At 40.3% G+C, this 18,186-nt stretch overlaps 3 protein-coding genes across 3 annotated transcripts in view; 2 read left to right on the top strand and 1 right to left on the bottom strand.

Moving 5' to 3' along the window:
* kdm7aa (lysine (K)-specific demethylase 7Aa) overlaps positions 1 to 4,178 on the top strand; it is a 35,140-nt gene extending 30,962 nt beyond the window's left edge. The window contains exon 18 of the mRNA XM_049566482.1: positions 1,059 to 4,178. Coding sequence (XP_049422439.1) covers positions 1,059 to 1,147 — 89 coding nt within the window. The 3' untranslated portion in view covers positions 1,148 to 4,178. The remainder of the gene's footprint in view (positions 1 to 1,058) is intronic.
* Positions 4,179 to 6,197: 2,019 nt separating this feature from the next.
* Positions 6,198 to 9,377, bottom strand: ndufb2 (NADH:ubiquinone oxidoreductase subunit B2). The gene is made up of 4 exons (XM_049566511.1): positions 9,166 to 9,377; positions 8,832 to 8,976; positions 7,861 to 7,936; positions 6,198 to 6,302 (listed from the first exon to the last, which is right to left on the bottom strand). Exons 1-3 carry the CDS (start codon positions 9,249 to 9,251, stop codon positions 7,862 to 7,864), a joined length of 306 nt encoding a protein of 101 aa, XP_049422468.1. The 5' UTR covers positions 9,252 to 9,377; the 3' UTR covers positions 6,198 to 6,302; position 7,861.
* Positions 9,378 to 14,757: 5,380 nt separating this feature from the next.
* The window catches only part of kmt2e (lysine (K)-specific methyltransferase 2E), a 37,049-nt gene continuing 33,620 nt past the window's right edge, over positions 14,758 to 18,186 (top strand). The window contains exon 1 of the mRNA XM_049566481.1: positions 14,758 to 16,666. The gene's annotated coding sequence lies outside the window, so the exon portion shown is untranslated. The remainder of the gene's footprint in view (positions 16,667 to 18,186) is intronic.

Raw genomic sequence — 18,186 nt, forward strand, 5'->3', positions numbered from 1 at the left:
CCAGGTATCAAGTTTCACTCCAACACTGCACCTCCGACAAGAAGACAAGTTGCACGTGGTTCACAATGGGTAGATGCAAGTTTTGGATGGATGGCTTGACGATACCGTATATAAATACTGGTTGGCCAAGGATTCCCAATTCACACACAGAGCTAGATGCAAGCTTTGTGTGAAACCGATTGACATCGCCAACATGGGGGAGAAGGCGATTCTGAGCCACATGAAAGGAAAAAACACCAACATCTCGTTACAGCATCGCTTGCACCCAGAGTCCCAACCTTTTTGCCTCAGCCCAGACATTGAACTTACCTGAGTTTTTATTTGCATGCCATTATGGTACTTGGCTACAATCGTCTATTAAGAATAATTAAATATGATGTGAAATATGATACACTGATATATTATAAATTTTGAAATTCCAAATGTGTAGGAACCCTGAGATTAGGCAAAGAAAAACTAATTAAAAGATAACAGATGATGTGCAGAAGGGACTGAGAGCAGCATTAATGAGATGTAAAAATGCTATCGATAGCAGTAAATAAATAAAATAAATGAACTGATAATGTGCGCCTATATGACCTTAGAAATATATAACAATTGAAAATAAAATTAAAATTAAAAATGTTAAAATAAAAATAAATTTGAAAAAATAATACATATAATTTACAATTTATATTTGCAACAATTCTGATTGTCTCATTTATCTTTTAAAAAGAAAAGGGAAAAAAAAGCCGGGAAATTCACTGGTTTTGGCTTCTCAGTTATACATTTTTGCTGGTTTTCTTTGTCTTTTATGAAAGTAAATAGGAGTAAATATTTTGGGGTTTGGAATGTTGGTTTAAAAAAGACATTTAAATATGTCACCATTTAAATTGGGATGGGTATTTTTTTTTTTTTTACTATTTTAGACAGACATAAAATATGACAACATTTACACGAAACAGTTACCAAATAATCATTATTTACAGCACTAGTAGACATGCATTTTGATCATTCACTCATTTTTAGGCTCATTTCTAACACTGTCGTAATTTTCTTTCTTGTTGTTTTCCTTTCAGGCAAGCGGCCCAAAAAAGGAATGGCCACAGCCAAGCAGAGACTGGGGAAGATCCTGAAACTCAACAGACACAATCGCGTCTTTGTGTAACACTCCAAATCTTCAAAAGCAAAGTGACACGTGGGAACGTATTCTTGAAGAAGAAGAAGAAAAAAGAAACATTGGTGTATTTGTTACCAGACACTTTTTTGTGCTGTAGAAACGGAGAGAAGGAAAAAAAAATGAACACACTGCCTGGAGACCGATGGAACCTTGACACGTAAAACACGCTCACTGTGCATGCTTTGGAGACAGGGTATTGGATTTGAAATAAGCAAGTGCACAGCTTCACCACAAGCACACTAAGAACAAAACAGAAAGGAGCTACGGGAAGCGGAGAGGGACAAGCATGTTATGAATATTTTCTGCTGCAGGGAAAGGTGGACTGAAGCTCCTGCGGGCATTCAGATGGACAAAGGAGACGTAGGAGGTCTACCAAACAAACAACAGAAACGCTCGCTTTGCCGGGGAGCAGCTTCCGATGCCAACATCATCTGCATCACATTTTAATATTTCCTCTCTCTGCTGAACGCACCCTCCCCTCCGCACAAGCTTCACTTGCTTCACGGCTATCTGCGACAGACTGAACGGGACGGAGGAGCAGATGAAACGGAGCTGTATATCTCTAGCAGGGTCTTTTGTTTTTTTCCTCTGGCTCTGAGGGGGGAAACGAGGTGCTAAGGAGGACGCGGTGAACTAACTGAGATTTCAAAATGGTGCTTATTGTATGTACTTCTCTCCACTCATGCTTGTCCCTTCCAGCCCCTCCTTTATCTCAATCACACCAGCAATAATGACTTTGTGGAGAGAGGAAAGATGAGACAGAGGCAGCACTTTGGTGCATCCTTCCCCCGATTCTTCAATTTGTAAAAATCTATAAAGGTTTGGGGACGACAGAGCTGCATCTCTGCTCTTTGCAGATGATGCAGTTACGTTGGCTTCTTCACAGCGTGACCTCAAGCGTGCACTGGGGCGGTTTGAGTGTATAGGGGTCAGGATGAGAGTCAGCACCTCAGAGTGTAAGGCCATAGTTTCCTGGGAGACAGTCACTGCCCCAAGCAAAGGAGTTCTCATATCTCGTGGTCTTTTTCACGAGTGAGGGTAAAACGGAGCGTGAGATGGATTTACCAGTCCATCTATGTTTCAACTCAGGATGTCAGCTTTGGTTAAATTTGCTTTCGATAGCCCGCCACACATTAATTGGTAACTAACCGGTTCATTTTTAACAAAAAATGGAAAGTCATGTGAAATACAAGAGGCCTTTGTTTTTGGTCAATGTTCCATCGACTCAATGAGCTTTAGCGCAGCATTTCAAAGCGCTCTCCATTTCGAGGTGGTGAAATTTAAATGTTCTGTTATGTAAATATCTTGAATTTTATTTAATTTTCTGGCACGTAAAAATGCGGAAACATAGTGCCCACTGCCCACCCTCTGGTCTCCACTGGTTAGCTAACGTTAGCCTTGGTCCCTCTGCACTGAGCACAACCTGGGCCTGGTGGGAGCTAGCTAGCGACACCACTTATTTTGAGATTACTGCTGGTAACGCAATCCCAGTGGCAACTCGGCGTTGCTGCAGAAACATAGTAGACACCCTCAGGTTTCCCCCAAGGTTGTCCAAGTGAGTAAGCACATTCAATTTGAGCTGCAAAACCATGTTACAGTTGTTAATTATGCTGACACTGCTCACTGTGCTAGCAGAGCTAACAATGGTGCTAAAGTGGGTTGCGGCTAACAGTTGAGCTGCTTACTCACCAGGGCGAAATGGGGCGAGACTGAAAGGTGGCTATCATGTTTCTATAGCAGAACTGTCGGGTCGGGATAGCACTACTGGCAGGAATCACCGACTAAGTGGCGCTGCTAGCTAATTAACTCCCACAACAGTATGAGATTTTCACCGTATGATAATCGAAACAGAAAATATCACTGTTTCATGGTATCACAAAACAGAATGACCGTTAAAGGAATTAAAACATAAGGGTCATCTTTGGCTGACAAACCTTTCATTAATATAATTGAAATTTGAAGTAATTTTTTTTTAAATGGCAGTAAATTTGCCCTTTTAAAAAATGACAAAAATGTAGTCGAAATTCTCCTTCAAGTTCTTTTTTTTCCCCAGTATCGTAGACAAACAAATAAATACGGTATGATGATCTTTAATCTTTAATTTCCCAATGTGGTGCACAGTGCTGTAAACTGAAGAGAGGCAAAATTAACCAGTAGATAGACATGTGAAAAATATTCTCGTCAGTTAACCATTGACACCCCTAGCTCCAATACTCACCTATGGTCATGAGCTCTGGGTAGTGACCAGATCGCAGATACAAGTGGCCAAAATGAGTTTCCTCTGTGGGGTGGCTGGGCTCAACCTTAGAGATAGGGTGAGGAGCTCGGACCTGGAGGGAGCTTGGAATAGAGCCGCTGCTCCTTCGCATCGAAAGCGGTCAGTTGAGGTGGTTCGGACGCCTCCTGTTAGAGGTGTTCAGGCATGTTCAACTGGTAGGAGGCCCCGGGGCAGACCCAGAACCCATGTCTCCCAGGGAGGAGCTGGGAAGTGTTGCTCAGTAAAGGGATGTCTGGAGCACCTTGCTCAGCCTGCCGCCCCCGTATGGATCTAAATAGATGCATTAGAGACTTTGGTGCAAATTCAACTCTCAGATCTGCACTATTTTTGATCGTCAGAGGGGAATCTGTGTGTCCGAGTGACTGTTGGCTGAAGGCGAGCTGCCCAAAGTGCTGCCTCTCTGAATTTGTTTAAATAGGAATTACGAGTCGTTTGCTCAGTCTCGAAAAATGACGACAAACGACTCGCATGCTTAATTTATTTCTTGTTTTATCTATGTTGTTGATTTTTTTTAATGTGTTATTTTTATGGATTCTGAATGATGTATTTATTAATTGAAAGAGATAATGATTTTATTATATTTTGACCCTAAAGCCTCGGATTACTCCGAGGGATGTTTTTCCTTTTAACGGGGTTGATTTTTCTCTTTTTTATCTTTTAACGCATACTTTTTTTGTATAAATGTGAGTGTTTTAGAGTTCATGTGATCATCATCTGTTGAGTAGCAATTTACCTACAAATCTTTTATTACCTTCTATTCTGTCACAGCTCCTTCTCCCACCCGTCCCCTCCCAGTTGAATAGATCCTGTGTTGATTCTTGTCTGTTGGGGTTTCCTCTTCTCCCTGTAGCCAGAGGTGTTGGGCTATGTGCGAATAGAGACTAGGTTAGGTTGAGAAACTTCCATATCTACACCTGAGCTTTTTCAACTAGTGCCAGTTATCATTTAGCAAAAAAAAAACAACAACAAAAACACAGAAGTATTCTGAGCCACTGTGGTCGATGCATTCAGAAGAACGTTTGTGGGACTTCAATGGGATGAGTGAGGTTTTCCTTTGGAAAAAAACAAAAAACAAAACAGTGCTGATGTGAGATGTGTGTTTTGCTCGGGGTGCGCAGTTCTTCACTCTCAGGGAATGATGCCATGGACATAACCTTCGATTAACCACCAGCCACGTCATGGATGCAGACAGGATGTTCTCAGCGCTCGCTCAAGACTTTAAAAAGATTCACCTCCCGCTTTGGAGCTGCTGAGGTTTGTTTGTTTTTTCATTGCTCAAAAAAAAAAAAATAATTTCATGGTCGTGGTTTTTCAAGTTGTGATGACATGCTGTGCTTTAACCGGTTAGTCGTTGTACCTTTAGGCTGACTGTTACAACCTCTGTTAACATGAATCTGGTATTGTCCCCCAACTGCTTCTTAAAGGAACACTCCAGTCTCAAAGTTACCTTTCCTATGTGAATCAGTCGTGATGTGTTACCTTGAATTGTGGAAAAAAACCTTTATTTTTCTCACACAGAAACAGAAAATAGTGAACATATTGATTTAGTGACATGATAACTGTATGCGAACGTCCATTTACAGACTCTCACACGACTTGTGCTGAATATTCCAAGTCTAATTTAAGGCTCAGACACACTTCCTGCTTTGACCATCAGCAGACAGCTGCAGACACATGCACCGTGTTTTATTCATAGTACAACTGACAGTCTTCTTCAGCCCCCAGTACTAAATGGGAGGGCTGGGAGGTGAGCTTTCCGTCCTCCTACTGGCGACTTCGGGTGAAAGTGAAACATAAGATGCTGCTGGTTCTGGAGGAAACATCTGTCAGAAACTTGAGACTAACCACTGTCGTAAGGTGGCTGCGACTGGCTTAACAGCAGTGTTTCAGACTGGAGGAAGAGATCCGAGTTTGCGCAATCACAAAAAATGGGCTGCATGTGGACGTCCCTCAGGGGTCCGTGCTGACATCAGTACATCCGTCAATAACTCAGTATGTTCAGCGTTTCCTATTGAGGCATGTGAGACAGATGAGTTTCCCTCTTGAATTCAATGTACGTCATGACTGATTTACAGATGGTGATTCTGTGGGTGAAGTATTTCTTTGACACGTGTTCAGCTCAGTGTTAAACACCCTTGTTCGTTTGACTTTAAACGACATTACACCCAGGCTAACTGTTGCCAAGTAGCTTTAAGACCACTCTTTGAACAGCGTGAGACTTTGAAAGCTTTGCTCAGGTTGACTTGTAGTGCACATGACCCGCGAGTGACTGTGTGATCAATCATCCAGCCCTGATGAGGTGTTTCACATAATCCTAACACAAAAGAAATGAGTGTGAATCACATTGCCAGACTGATTTCCTCCCTCCTTTTTTTCCCCCTTACACTACACTTTGACCTTTTGAACTCTTTGCATGTCAAGTCATTGAAAATACGAGCTAGCCCGCAGGCAGGGTTTGTTATAAGCTGTAGTATTCATCGTACAGAAGCTGTCCCCCCTTTTTGCTTTTATACGCAGCTCTCTTTCAACATTTGTGTTATGTGCGTTGGTTCTTGCAATGGTTTTTTCCAGATTTAAATGGCTTATGATTTAAAATATACAAACACTGGCTAACTGTGACACTGTTAATGCGTTGCATTTTGTTTCTGCATTTCAAAAATTGCGTGTAAATAAAACTAATGAAATAACAAGCTTGTCTTTTTGTCGAGCCTGGACTAACACACGAGCTGTGCAAGATGTTAAATTAAGAGAAGACGTCAGTTTAACATTTAAAGATAATTTTATTAGTCTATGTACAACAGTGACTTTCAGAATATCCTGATTTCCACAAAGACATGCCCGGCAGCTTGAATCCCTCATGGCCATCTATTAAACAAAAAAAACAAGATAATGTTAACAACAGTGGACAAAAACAAATCTAACACTCAGCTGCCAGTTTATTAGGTACACCAAGCTAAAACTATTGCAGTGTAATACAACAGTCCTGCAGTAAATCCTTCATTCATGAAGGTCACAATGTTTGGTTTTTATTGAAACTGTTTCAAGGAGATGTTTTTTAACTTTATGATCATTTTGGAGGCTGTGATTTGTAAAGTTAAACTGTCTGTTATTTAGCCTACCTTCACTGATAAAAGCGGAGAGGGCAAAATAATAGGAACACCTGTCATGACGGGAGGATTTACTGCAGGGCTGCTGTATTAGACTGCATTAGTTTTACCTCGGTGTACCTAATAAACTGGCAGCTGATACCTCCTGTGATCATAATGAAATCAGATTTTTTGTCACAGTAGGAAAACCACAGGTGTAAATAATAATTGAATCCAAGCTCTCAGGTTACAGGGACAATTATTTTAAAGTGCACCATTGTTAATGTTATTAATATCGCCTCTGCTTTTCCTACTGTGACACATCACAACCTCTACTGTGGGAAAAAGCCTATTCTGCAACAACCTCTTTAATTAAATGGGTCGATAAAGCTATTTCTGTGTTTTTAGTGGGACTTGATTTACCACAGACACAATTAATGGGGGTGAAAATGGCTCTTTTATGTCATGACATAATCAAATAGTTGCAATGTGTCTCCTCCACAGACACATCACTGAGATGTTTTGCCAATATTTGAAGAATTACTAAACATTCGAGGGCCTATTCTCATTTCTGAACAGTCATATTCAGATATGCAACTGCAGGGTACTAATTAGAACCATTCACTGACCAAATGCTGTCGAAATATGCAAGTAGTTAGTAGATTTGCTTCACTCAGCAGCCCATAAAAACAATGGTAATCCATTTAGTGGCAGGTAAAATCTGAACATTAACAAAATCTACAGCTTGTGTTCCTCATCTGATCAGAGCTAAAACACAGATGTGTTTAGAAATGTTAAACAGAAGATGCTAACAAACCTTTGACAGCTTCAGAAAATCTGAATGAGTTAGATTTAGGTGTACTCTACCATTAGTTCAAAAGACTTATAGGAACAGCAGGTTTATATCTTGTGTTTTGACATTTTGACAGTGGTATTACCTAATTGGGAAGTAAAACTGGTTGCCCAGATTGGTAAATGTCCGAGTGTCCATTAGAAGGGTAACTTATTTAAGCAGAAACAGTCCTGAAGTTGCCGTCACTAAACTCACCAGACTCCATCTAAATAAACAGTAATTTTAGTGTGTATAGAGGCAGCATATTTTCACATCTAACTTTGTGAATTAAGAGTTTATTTCAATCAAACCAGAGTTGGTGATTGTTGGAACAGTGGAAAGACAAAGCAAGATGTTTTTGTGTTTTATTTTAATTCTGTTGATTTCAAATGAGATGTGTTTTACAGTGATGAAATTGCTGTTTATTTAAATGGAGTCTGGTGGGTTTGCCAACAGCCGTTTCAGGGCTGTTACCCTTTTAAGCAAAAGAAACTGAAGAAGTTACCTTATTCCTCATCATCTGCTGGAATTCCAAGCTCCTCGTCCGTCCACTGGGAGGCATCAGGCCAGGGGAAGTGACCCTGCAGAGGAGAGAGGTAACTTGAATTTCCATCATTTCTATTTCACATCCTAAATTAACAGATTGTTCCTGTCAAGTTTGTATAATATGGCATACTGTAGATAAACACCGCTAACAGTACACACGTTACAAATATAGGCAACCTAATTTCTGGAGCAACCCCAACAGACACGGCGACAATCCTGTTTCTGTTTTCTGAACAGAATATCAGATCAATCTGTCAACACCACGATAGCTGACCAGTCGGCTCACTCAGACCTGACTTATGATTCCTTCAGAATTCTGACATGGATAAAAACCACCGACTTCACAATAAAGTGGCAAGTAACAAGGCCAACATGTTTTTACAGGTCAGTAAAGTAATTCTGCTGTTCCAGGCATTCATTTTCACTCCAGAGCTTCTAACTTACCTGGGTATAGTTTACCACACTGAATACATTAACAATATTTTAGATGCATTTCAACTGAGATTGTATTATGTTGCAGCGGATAAAAGGAGGGCTTTCTTCTTTATTAGTTACTATATATCTTGCCAGGTAGCTTTTGAAATTCAACAAGGAATCAATAGAGCCGTATCTTTATCCATAATAATACATCATAATTTATATGTTTATTGAATTTTATATTAGGAATCTGGGTAAATGTGTCAAATAAATGTAGTGGATCAAAAAAAAACAAAAAACCAGCTTTGCCTCTGAATTTAAGTGGAATGGAAATATAAAAGTAGAAGAATATTAAAGTACTTAAGTACAATGTTACGGTACTAGTGCTGTATTTAATTAGAGTATTGGCGTAAATGTACTTCGTTGCTTTGCACCACCGCATCCACCTGCACCACAGCGTCATGCTCAATGAAAACAGGGATGGACAGTTTGTACAAATACATGTTAACTTACCAGTACTGCATCAGGGTCGTGCCAGCAGTGCCACAGGATCCAGAACCACATGGCCCCGCTGAGCAGCTCGGACTCGAATATCTGTTTCTTGGTTAACTGGGGATACTGCCTGTACTGCGGCTCGATGTGCGGTCCGCCGCTGGCCCTAAAACACACCGAAATCACTTAATATCAATATGCAGACATTATTAAATTATTTGAAACGTCGGTTAACATTTAATATAGTGTGATAGATGTAAATAACTCAGCTGTTTTTAATTTGCCGTTGTGTTTGCAAGTCGTTTCTGCAGCTAATGCTAACAGCTAACATGCTAGCGGGCTTGACGGCACTTACTTTCTGGTTGTTATTCTTTGTGTCCCGCGTCTGAGCAGCTGAGTTCCGGTCCGGAGGACTCCCAGCGCCCGTCCAAAAGAAGACATGGCTGCTGTTTAGCGAACAACTGTCTTCTTTTGGGTTTAATGTCAAGATATATACGAGGTAAAGCCCAGCTCGTCGAGGAGTCACCTTCTCCTCTTGTCAATAAACGACCTCCTAACAACGACAGCTGTGATTGGACATAACGTCACGACATCCGTTGGTCCTTTGTGTTAATTGGCTGGATGAAAGTAACGTATGTAGGACACAGCGCCCCCGTGTGTTCTCCTGGAGGAAGGGCGTTTCCTTTGAAATAGGCTGTCATTTATTATGGTGATTTTTATTTTTCTGATAAACTGACCTCTTACAATAAATAAGACACTTTAAAAACCCTCTTGGATTAGCTGGAAAATGCACTGTCACAAAGCTGAAAATGTTTTTCCCCCATGAAAAGGACAATGACGCTATAAAAGTATGATTAACTTATATTGTTGTAGCTTTAAAATATCTAATAGTATATAATAACAGTAGTTAAAATTAGTAGCAATGAACGATATTGGACTTTTTTTTTCAGATGTCCAATATGCCGATATGTAACTATTAATTTCACTGATACCAATATCGATATCACTTTTGCCCCTGCCTAATTTTTAGTGGATTTAATATCCTAGTATGCATTCAAACTCTTATCCTGATGGCCAAACAGCAGATGCAGACATGAAATACAATACTTTAAAATATATGTATGTATTAATTTATTGTGCAAATCAAGTAAAAGCATGTTCGCCAGTTCAGATAGTTCATTTTAAAGCCGATTTGGCCGATACTGATGATGTACCAATATTATCAGCATGTTGGCTGATTCTGATATTTCATTTTAAAGCCAATATCGGCCGATACTGATGACATGCTGATTTATCGTGCATCCCTAAAAATTAGTAAAGGCTGAAATAACTATAGAAGAAAAAAAGCAACATACAAATTAATGCAGTGGTAATTAAAAAACGTGTATGTCAGGCAATATGTTATTGCATAAGTAGTACTATATCAGATTTCACTTTGTTGACTTGTAGCAGACAGCCTGAAGAACAGCAGGCTGCACCTGGTGGGTTTGACAGCAGAGGAGTGGGTGTGAAGGTAAAGGTGTGGTCAAAACAGAGCAGCAGATCGTGATTGCTGACTGTATACACCTGTGTGAGAGGTGTGTGAGGAAGACAAAGCCAGTGTGGAGGAGAGTGGCATGAGCAGGGGAGTTTTTGAGCCACACAAAAGCATTTTAGGCACACGAGTCATTCTCTTTTTGACTGATCATTACAAGCTCCTTGAGGTGAGTTCTCCCTTCTCAGAGGAGCTCGGAGAATGACAGTTTGACCATGAAGGACTGTTGATTGTTGGATTGTGATTGTTGTTGTAGTGGAGCGGAGGAATCAGAAGCTGAGTTGTACTCCAGTGCAGAAAACGGAGTACAACGGGGACATCAGCTGATGTCTGGCCCTAAGTCACTCAATGCTGAATAGTGTGGTAACTCTTTGGATGCTAGTCAAAGGCTCTCCTCCAATCTGTCTTCAACTCACACTCATACAATAAACTCTGGTACGCCATCCCCAGTCTTCTCTCCACTCATTGCACAAACTGGATCCCCCCCTCAACCCCTCTGAGACTGACTGAAGCTGGAACATATATGACCTAGGCTGCTCCCCTGAATCCTAATTGGCTGGCTCAACTACTCATCTGGTGCCCAACTAATTTAATTAATCACTGCAATAGTAAATTTTGTTCTTTTAGGCCTTATATTATGCTACAGACTGGAAGTATAGATACTGCACAGTTAAACAATACTGATATTGCACCTGAGTCATTGATTATAAGCAGGAAAAAATCAAAGCAACATAGACAAGCTGAGTGGCAGAATTTACATTATTGCACGTATCAAATTTGATATGCGATATATCACAATTAGTAGACCTATACAGATACGACTATTTTAGGGATTTAAGGATATCTGCTTTTATTACCTAGAAAATCAAATATACTGTTCGTAGCCTTAAAAAATTGATTTTCACCACATTTTTGGGAATAAAATGTCACACAAATCAGGCTAGTAATGATTTATTAACAAATCCCTCTGTAAATATCTTCAGAATATAGTTAGGTGTATAACTGGAAAGTTTGGTATACAAAGGTGCTACAGAGGCTGAGATGTTTGACGTTCGATGTTCAACTCATTTTGAGAAAACAGCATTCAAAGATTTACATTGGGGAATTTAATACATTTCTATTGGAAACAATTGCTCAAACAGAATAAATGTTCAGGCCCTTAGTAATAATGTTATAGTATATTTCAAGCTCATGAAAACTGATCATTTAATAACATGACAGACATATAAGGCCTACAACTGTAGTAACCCAACTACTAAACATATGGGCCTACACTGCACAATGCTAACTTTTTGGTAAATTCGGGAGAAACTTACTGCCGCAAGCAAACAAAATGTAATAAAATAAACGTCTAATGTATAATTTGAATGTTTTCTTTATTGCAGTTTGAAAGAATACATATTCAAAATTGACCACTGCATGGATACTCAAAACTCGCCATAAGCTTATTTTCAACAATAAAACTACAACATTAAGATATAACAATATGTCATGGTGTTCCATCAAGTGTTTGAGTTCATGATGGGTAAATGATTGATTGATTTTAACCATGATTTCATCTTAAATCTTATCTCACTTGGTACCTAGGTCCAATAGTTTGTGGCTCTTACAGAGATCACATTAAGGGTAACACTGAACTCTAGAGTGCAGGAAAGTAAAAAAAAATGTAAATAATAAAAACATAACTAACAGATTTACTCAACTCCTTGTAATTTCTTCATTATAGCCTATACATGCCTCCGTCTTGCCCGTAAGGCCCACTAGATGGGGTCAAAAGCTAGAACAAAGATGGCAGGGGTGAACTCTACAGGATGATGTAGTCATCAGAATCACAATCAGCTCTATGGGCCAAATATGTGCAGGCTACACATATAAGGAATGTAGGCTGCTTTATAGCTTTGCCCTCAATATAGTGACACAGAAACAGCAGCTGGGAACAAGGTTATTATGTTGTATATGGGAGTTTATCCTCTTTCAGAAAATTAGTGGAGGGAAATGAGGTGCTTATGTAACATGGCTAACGCTCACAATCACTGCAGAGATGCTGAGGTGTCTCTGAGGACACATTTACACGGCTAACTGTGGTTCAGCCGTAATGCCACAAACACATGAAAGAACATTTGCACTCAGGTCTCCTCTCGGTCTGCAGCTGCGGCTGTGAATTAGAAGAGCACGTCAACTTCTCAGGATATGAAAACAGGAAATAATAACACTGGTGGCGAGAACGCGCACGGCGCCGCCGCCCATGAGTGCTCGACCCGGCCGTGCACTACAAGAAAGAACTCCTCGACGCCATCTTGTTCCCGACAACGATAACGAATTTCGCTTAACAACAGGAAGTCACACTTTATCGCCCGATTAAAATAGTCTGTTTACTACTTTAATGGGCGAAACATGGCGGTGTCTGTTAGAGCTATCTGCCTTTAACCCACCGGGAAGCCTCTTTACGGAAATGAGCCACACACACAGTACGTTGTTACCTAATGGCGCCTGGTCGTAGCTGCTCTCCAGTTGCGCCCCTCTCCCCTCACAGCTCAGAGCCCGCCCACAAAATACTGGCTGCATGATGTCATCAGTAACCAACCATTTCTCAAAAATAACCAATTTTCATCAGCTTCTTTTTCGACAACCATTAACCTCCCACCGACTCTGCGTCACTATCTTTACATAAAAGATCATCTTCACAGCGAAAACGCGATGGGCTCATGGGAACATGTTATCCTCTCCGGAAAAACAAAAATCAAGTGACCCTTTCATCGCTGCGTCCTCCACAGCCGTTTAGCAACATTTCCGTTCAGCAGCGGGCAACAGAGGCTCGATCAGCCCAACTTTTACCTCCGTCCTCCCCCCAAGTTTATTTCTAACAACCCGTCTGACCGTACACCAGCAGTTGCAGCGGCACTGCGCCAGTGCGCATGCGCGGGGGGATGCGGTTTAGGGTGGGGGAGGGTCAATAAATGGAAACGATGAGAACATCCTCTCTCAACATATGATGTCAAAGGGATTTCTACAGACACATTTCTGGAGGTTTGACAGTAAACGATTCACCACAACAATAAAGCAGTCGGAAAAAAGGCTACAGTTATTTTATTTCAGTGTCAAACACGTCTCAGCTTACATTCAGCTGGTTAATAAATCAGAGGGACTGTAAACTGCAACTAGGAGGTGATGGTTATGGGGTGTAAACACAGGCTGTAATTGTTATGAGTGTGTGTACACTGTAAGTTTAAATGTTTGCAAACCTTCAAAAATGTGAGTGAAGTGAGCTGAAGTAGATTAGACTTTTATTAGTCCCACACCAGGGAAGTTCACAGGTCAGAAGCAAGAAAACAAAGGGAGAAAAGTGATTTAAAAAGGATTACAAAAATTATAAATTAGATTAGAAAAATACAAAAAGGAAAAAAAATCCACTTTTTTTTTTTTTTTACAAAAAATATAAATTTGATAAGAAAAATACAAAAAAAATCCCAAAAAATAGATAAAATAATACAATATAAAATCTATATACAGATACTATATATTCACGATAAGATTTTTAATAGTACCACACAGGGAAAATTCACAGGTCAGAAGCAAGGAAACAAAAGGGAAAAAAGTGATTAAAAAGGTGTAAAAATATTACAAAATACAAATGAGATGATAAAATATAAAATCTATACATACCTATAACATATACAGATACTGTATGTCCATGATGAGACTTTATTAGTCCCACATGGGGGGAGTTCACAGGTCAGAAGCAAGAAAACAAAAGCAGAAAAAAAAGTGATTGAGTGCTTAAAAAGGATCAAAAATATTGCATAAAATTAAATAATTGGATTTATTAGTCTGACACTGGGGATATTCGCGGGTCAGAGGTAAGAAAACAAAAGGGAAAAAACTGATCGAGTGCTTGAAAGGGATAAATAAAATGTAAAAATTAAAATTAGAGAAAAATACAATATAAAATCTATATACACCTTTCACTTACACAGATACTGTATGTCCATGATAAGACTTTTTTAGTCCCACACTGGGGGGATTCATAGTTGAAAAGCAAGAAAACAAAAAGTGATTAAAAAGGATAAAAATAATACAAAAAATACAATTGGATAATACACCTACATACACCTTTCACCTATACAGATACTGTACATCCATGATAAGACCATTATTACTAACACACCAGGGAAATTCACAGGTCAGACACAAGAAAACAAAAGGATAAAATAAGTGACTGAGTGCTTAAAAAGGATAAAACATTAAAAAAATAAATAAAAACAAATGACAAAAAATAAAAATTAGATATAAACTACAATACAAAATCTATATGAACTTTAATTTATACAGATACTGCATGGCCATGATTGACAGTTGCAGAGGATAAACTGAAATACACACATGGTGTGTAGTATATTTACTGTAAATATATAGAGCCTGTAAATATTATTGCATAGTAAGCATCGTAGAAAGTTGCACATACGTTACACTGCATAATAACACAGAATATAGCTAAGTACATATATATGTGGGGTGGAGTAGAAGTAATGCATGTAAGCTGTTGTATTGTAAGTGGATGTATTACATGATCTCAGATATAAAGTTATTATTTTTTCTCTTTAACGCCCCGTTCAAGACTCGATCAAATCAGATTTCAGATTCAGATCAGAATACGCCTGAACAGCTGGGCCCAGAGATGACCTAAGACAGGCATGACCATAGTCTGACCCGGGGGCCAATCATGGCCGGCAAAATTATTTTAAACCGCCTGTGGCTTGTTGCTCAAAATATACTAAGTGTGGCCCACCGATAGATAGATAGATAGATAGATAGATAGATAATTCTGTTACAGCAACTAGATAATTTAAGACAAGATAAAAAGAAATATATGCCAATGAGTCCCCATTATATACAATATTTATCATTAGTAGCTTAAATTAAGAGTGTGACAACTTAAAACAAAGAGATTGTTGGCCTTCATCCTGATATGTGCACTTGAGATTTTGTCCTAAAGCCCAGTGTGATCTGTGTAAACTCTCAGGCTTTAGAGAGTGTGTGTGATTTATGACACGTCCAACAATGTCGTGGCCCTGTATGGTGTGTGTTCTTTGTCCGTGATTCAGTCTTATTGGTCAGTGTTTCATAGACTACCCCTTCCTAACATCAGTTCAATATACAAAACGCTGCTCTTGTGTAAGGGGGTTACATAACAGCTTAGTTGCCTCCTACTGCGCTGGGTAGCGGATTTAGGTGCTCCTTTTCAGCCATGCCAGTTGTAAAATCAAGGATTTTGGTCCAAAATAGTGTGTTACAGGCATGCTTGTGGTGATGTTAATGAACAATGTGGACTGGCCTAGAAGCTGTACTTTATGTTTATCTAATATAAAAAAAAACAGACATTATAATAAAGCAAAAGCATTGTAGGGGTTGAGTGAAATATAAAGTAGCTTTGTGGCTTCGTGCTGAGGCAAAATAACCTTATTCACCCTGAGAGGAAGAGGAGGAAATGGGAGGGGAAATAACAGTTAGTTGAAACAAAACCTCCTGATAAAAACATTCCCACAGCTGACTTCACTTTGAGATAATCTGAGAGATTGCACGGCCATTACTGTACCCAGCACACCACACTGTGCTGCAGAGCATGCCGCACAGATATGTCTGATGGGCTATTTTTAAAACTCTGATTAAACCACCACCACAGTATTAGGCCACGACTACAGCCAGTTTAATTACCACGCAGCCTTTAAATGATTTCCTAAGATCCAGTTTGTCTAATTGTTTGTTTAACAGCCATTGTCTAAGATAAAGAGCGCGGCAGAAGGTAAATCCAGAGCGCTGCCGACAGAAATAGCAGAGTCTTGAGGAATCACAGGCGTGAACGCGCGCGGAGCACGGTCACGGTGCCCCTGTGAAATCGGGCGTGTAGCCCCGCAGTATGTGGAGGCGGGGCTCGGGTTTAGTGATGGGGAGGGAGGGGGGCTCGTGGGGGAGGCGGAGTCTCGGCAGTCCTGGCAGGGCCGCCATTTTTGCAAAGGGAAAAGAGACTGGTTTGAGGGGATCTAATTTCTAAAAGTCGCCGATGACTAGGGCACAGTTTTAACGGTTTCGAGTTGATTTCTAGTCAAATTCGGGTCACCCCGTAGAACGAGAAGCAAGGGATTTTTCACGGGAGAGGACTCTGTAGAGGACACCTTTGAATACAAACATTTTAAAGCTTTGCTAGGGATCCGCAGTGTGTGGACAGAAGTATTGTTTTGGTTGTGGAAGCTGTGTGGAAAGCGACGGGGGTCTTACCCAGGTCCCCTTATTCGCTATTCAGATCATCCAGAGTGGACATAAAACGGTAAGCAAACTGCATTTAGTGGTACTTGTAGGGTGAGCACAAATCTGACCTGGAAGGCTATTGTTGGCTTTAGTTAGCTGGCTAGGCACATCATGCTGATGCTGGCTAACGTAGTTGTAGTATCAGCTGAGTTTAGCTTGCTAGCTAGCTTATCAACACCGTTAGTTCAGGGCATGTGGATATTCTGTCCATTTTCTTTATATTTACCGTGATAGGAGTTTGAAAACCGCTTACTAGGTGACGCAAGTTTCCAATGTTAAGTGTCAAGTTGGCCAGCCAGGAGAGCACTTGCTAACTAGCGCATGCTACTAGCTCAAATTAGCTTGACACAGACCGAGCAGGGCTCTGACTCCTCTTTGATAGTGTGGCGATACACGAGACGTCATACAAAGTTATCGGGTAAATATTATTTACAAGTCGTGGTGATCGATATAATTGTTTGCCACATAGTTAAAGCAGCCTTTACGCTTAAACACACATTACCGTTATGAGTAACGTAAGACGAAAATTAGATTAATGGCTGTCCTAACATGTAACGTCTTTGCTACAACAACAGTTAACATTGCCAGCAGTGAACTTGTCCTTAAAAATACGACATATTAGTATCCGTGCGTTGACTTAACTACAGAAGGGGACTCAGTTGATGTTGAGCTTGACACAGAGAGACTGCGGGCCATATTGCGCACGGTTTCATCCCTTTTAGTGTAAATAACGTGACCTCCTAATGTAAAGCTACCCGCTCTATTTCCCAACCACTTAATTCACTTTACATTACCGAAGGTCCTTACAGCTGTCAGCAAACGCGCCAGATCTCTTTTTTTTTACCCCCACATCCCCATATACTCGATAACAGTGTTTGCAACACTGTCACCCAGCATGAAAACAGTACATTTAACATCAGCTACAAACTTGAATTTGTCGTGGTGGCTCCCACCCTGCTTACCCGAGCACGGGACATTATTTCCGTTCAGCGCAAATTTCATACAATGCCACTGTTCAAAGCCGGAGAACAATGAGCGTTTACATGCATGTAAACAGTTATATGAAGATGTTTAGACTGTTGTGTCCTAGTCGACTCGGAGCAAGAGCAGCTGTTAAAATAGCTTAAATGCCTAGCTACATTGCGCAGTAATCTCATAGGCGACTGAGCTTTTATGGAGTCGTGGTTATGACAATCGAGAATAGACCCAATGTCAATCGAGAGAACGATTTTGTTATAATCGGAGTTAAAAGTACATGTAGCGATCACTTAATTTAGATTCAGGGGTGTATTGGGTTCAAATGCTGCAAGCGTGGGGGAGGGGGTGTTCCATTTGGGCATCTCGCCCCAGTCATACAATTTGTAACTCCATCTCGATTGGCAACCCCGGCCATGCTTAACTACACTGTCGCAATTGCTTTAACCCGACCTGAAATAAATAAATGTGCAATAGGCTGTGGTTTGCAGCCCGAGCTCGCCTTTCTCGTCGCTGGTGTTGTCGCTCTTTCCTGTTCTGTGACGAGCCAAGTATTAATCCACT

Source organism: Epinephelus fuscoguttatus, linkage group LG22 (assembly GCF_011397635.1).
Source record: "Epinephelus fuscoguttatus linkage group LG22, E.fuscoguttatus.final_Chr_v1".
NCBI classification, from domain to species: Eukaryota; Metazoa; Chordata; class Actinopteri; order Perciformes; family Serranidae; genus Epinephelus; species Epinephelus fuscoguttatus.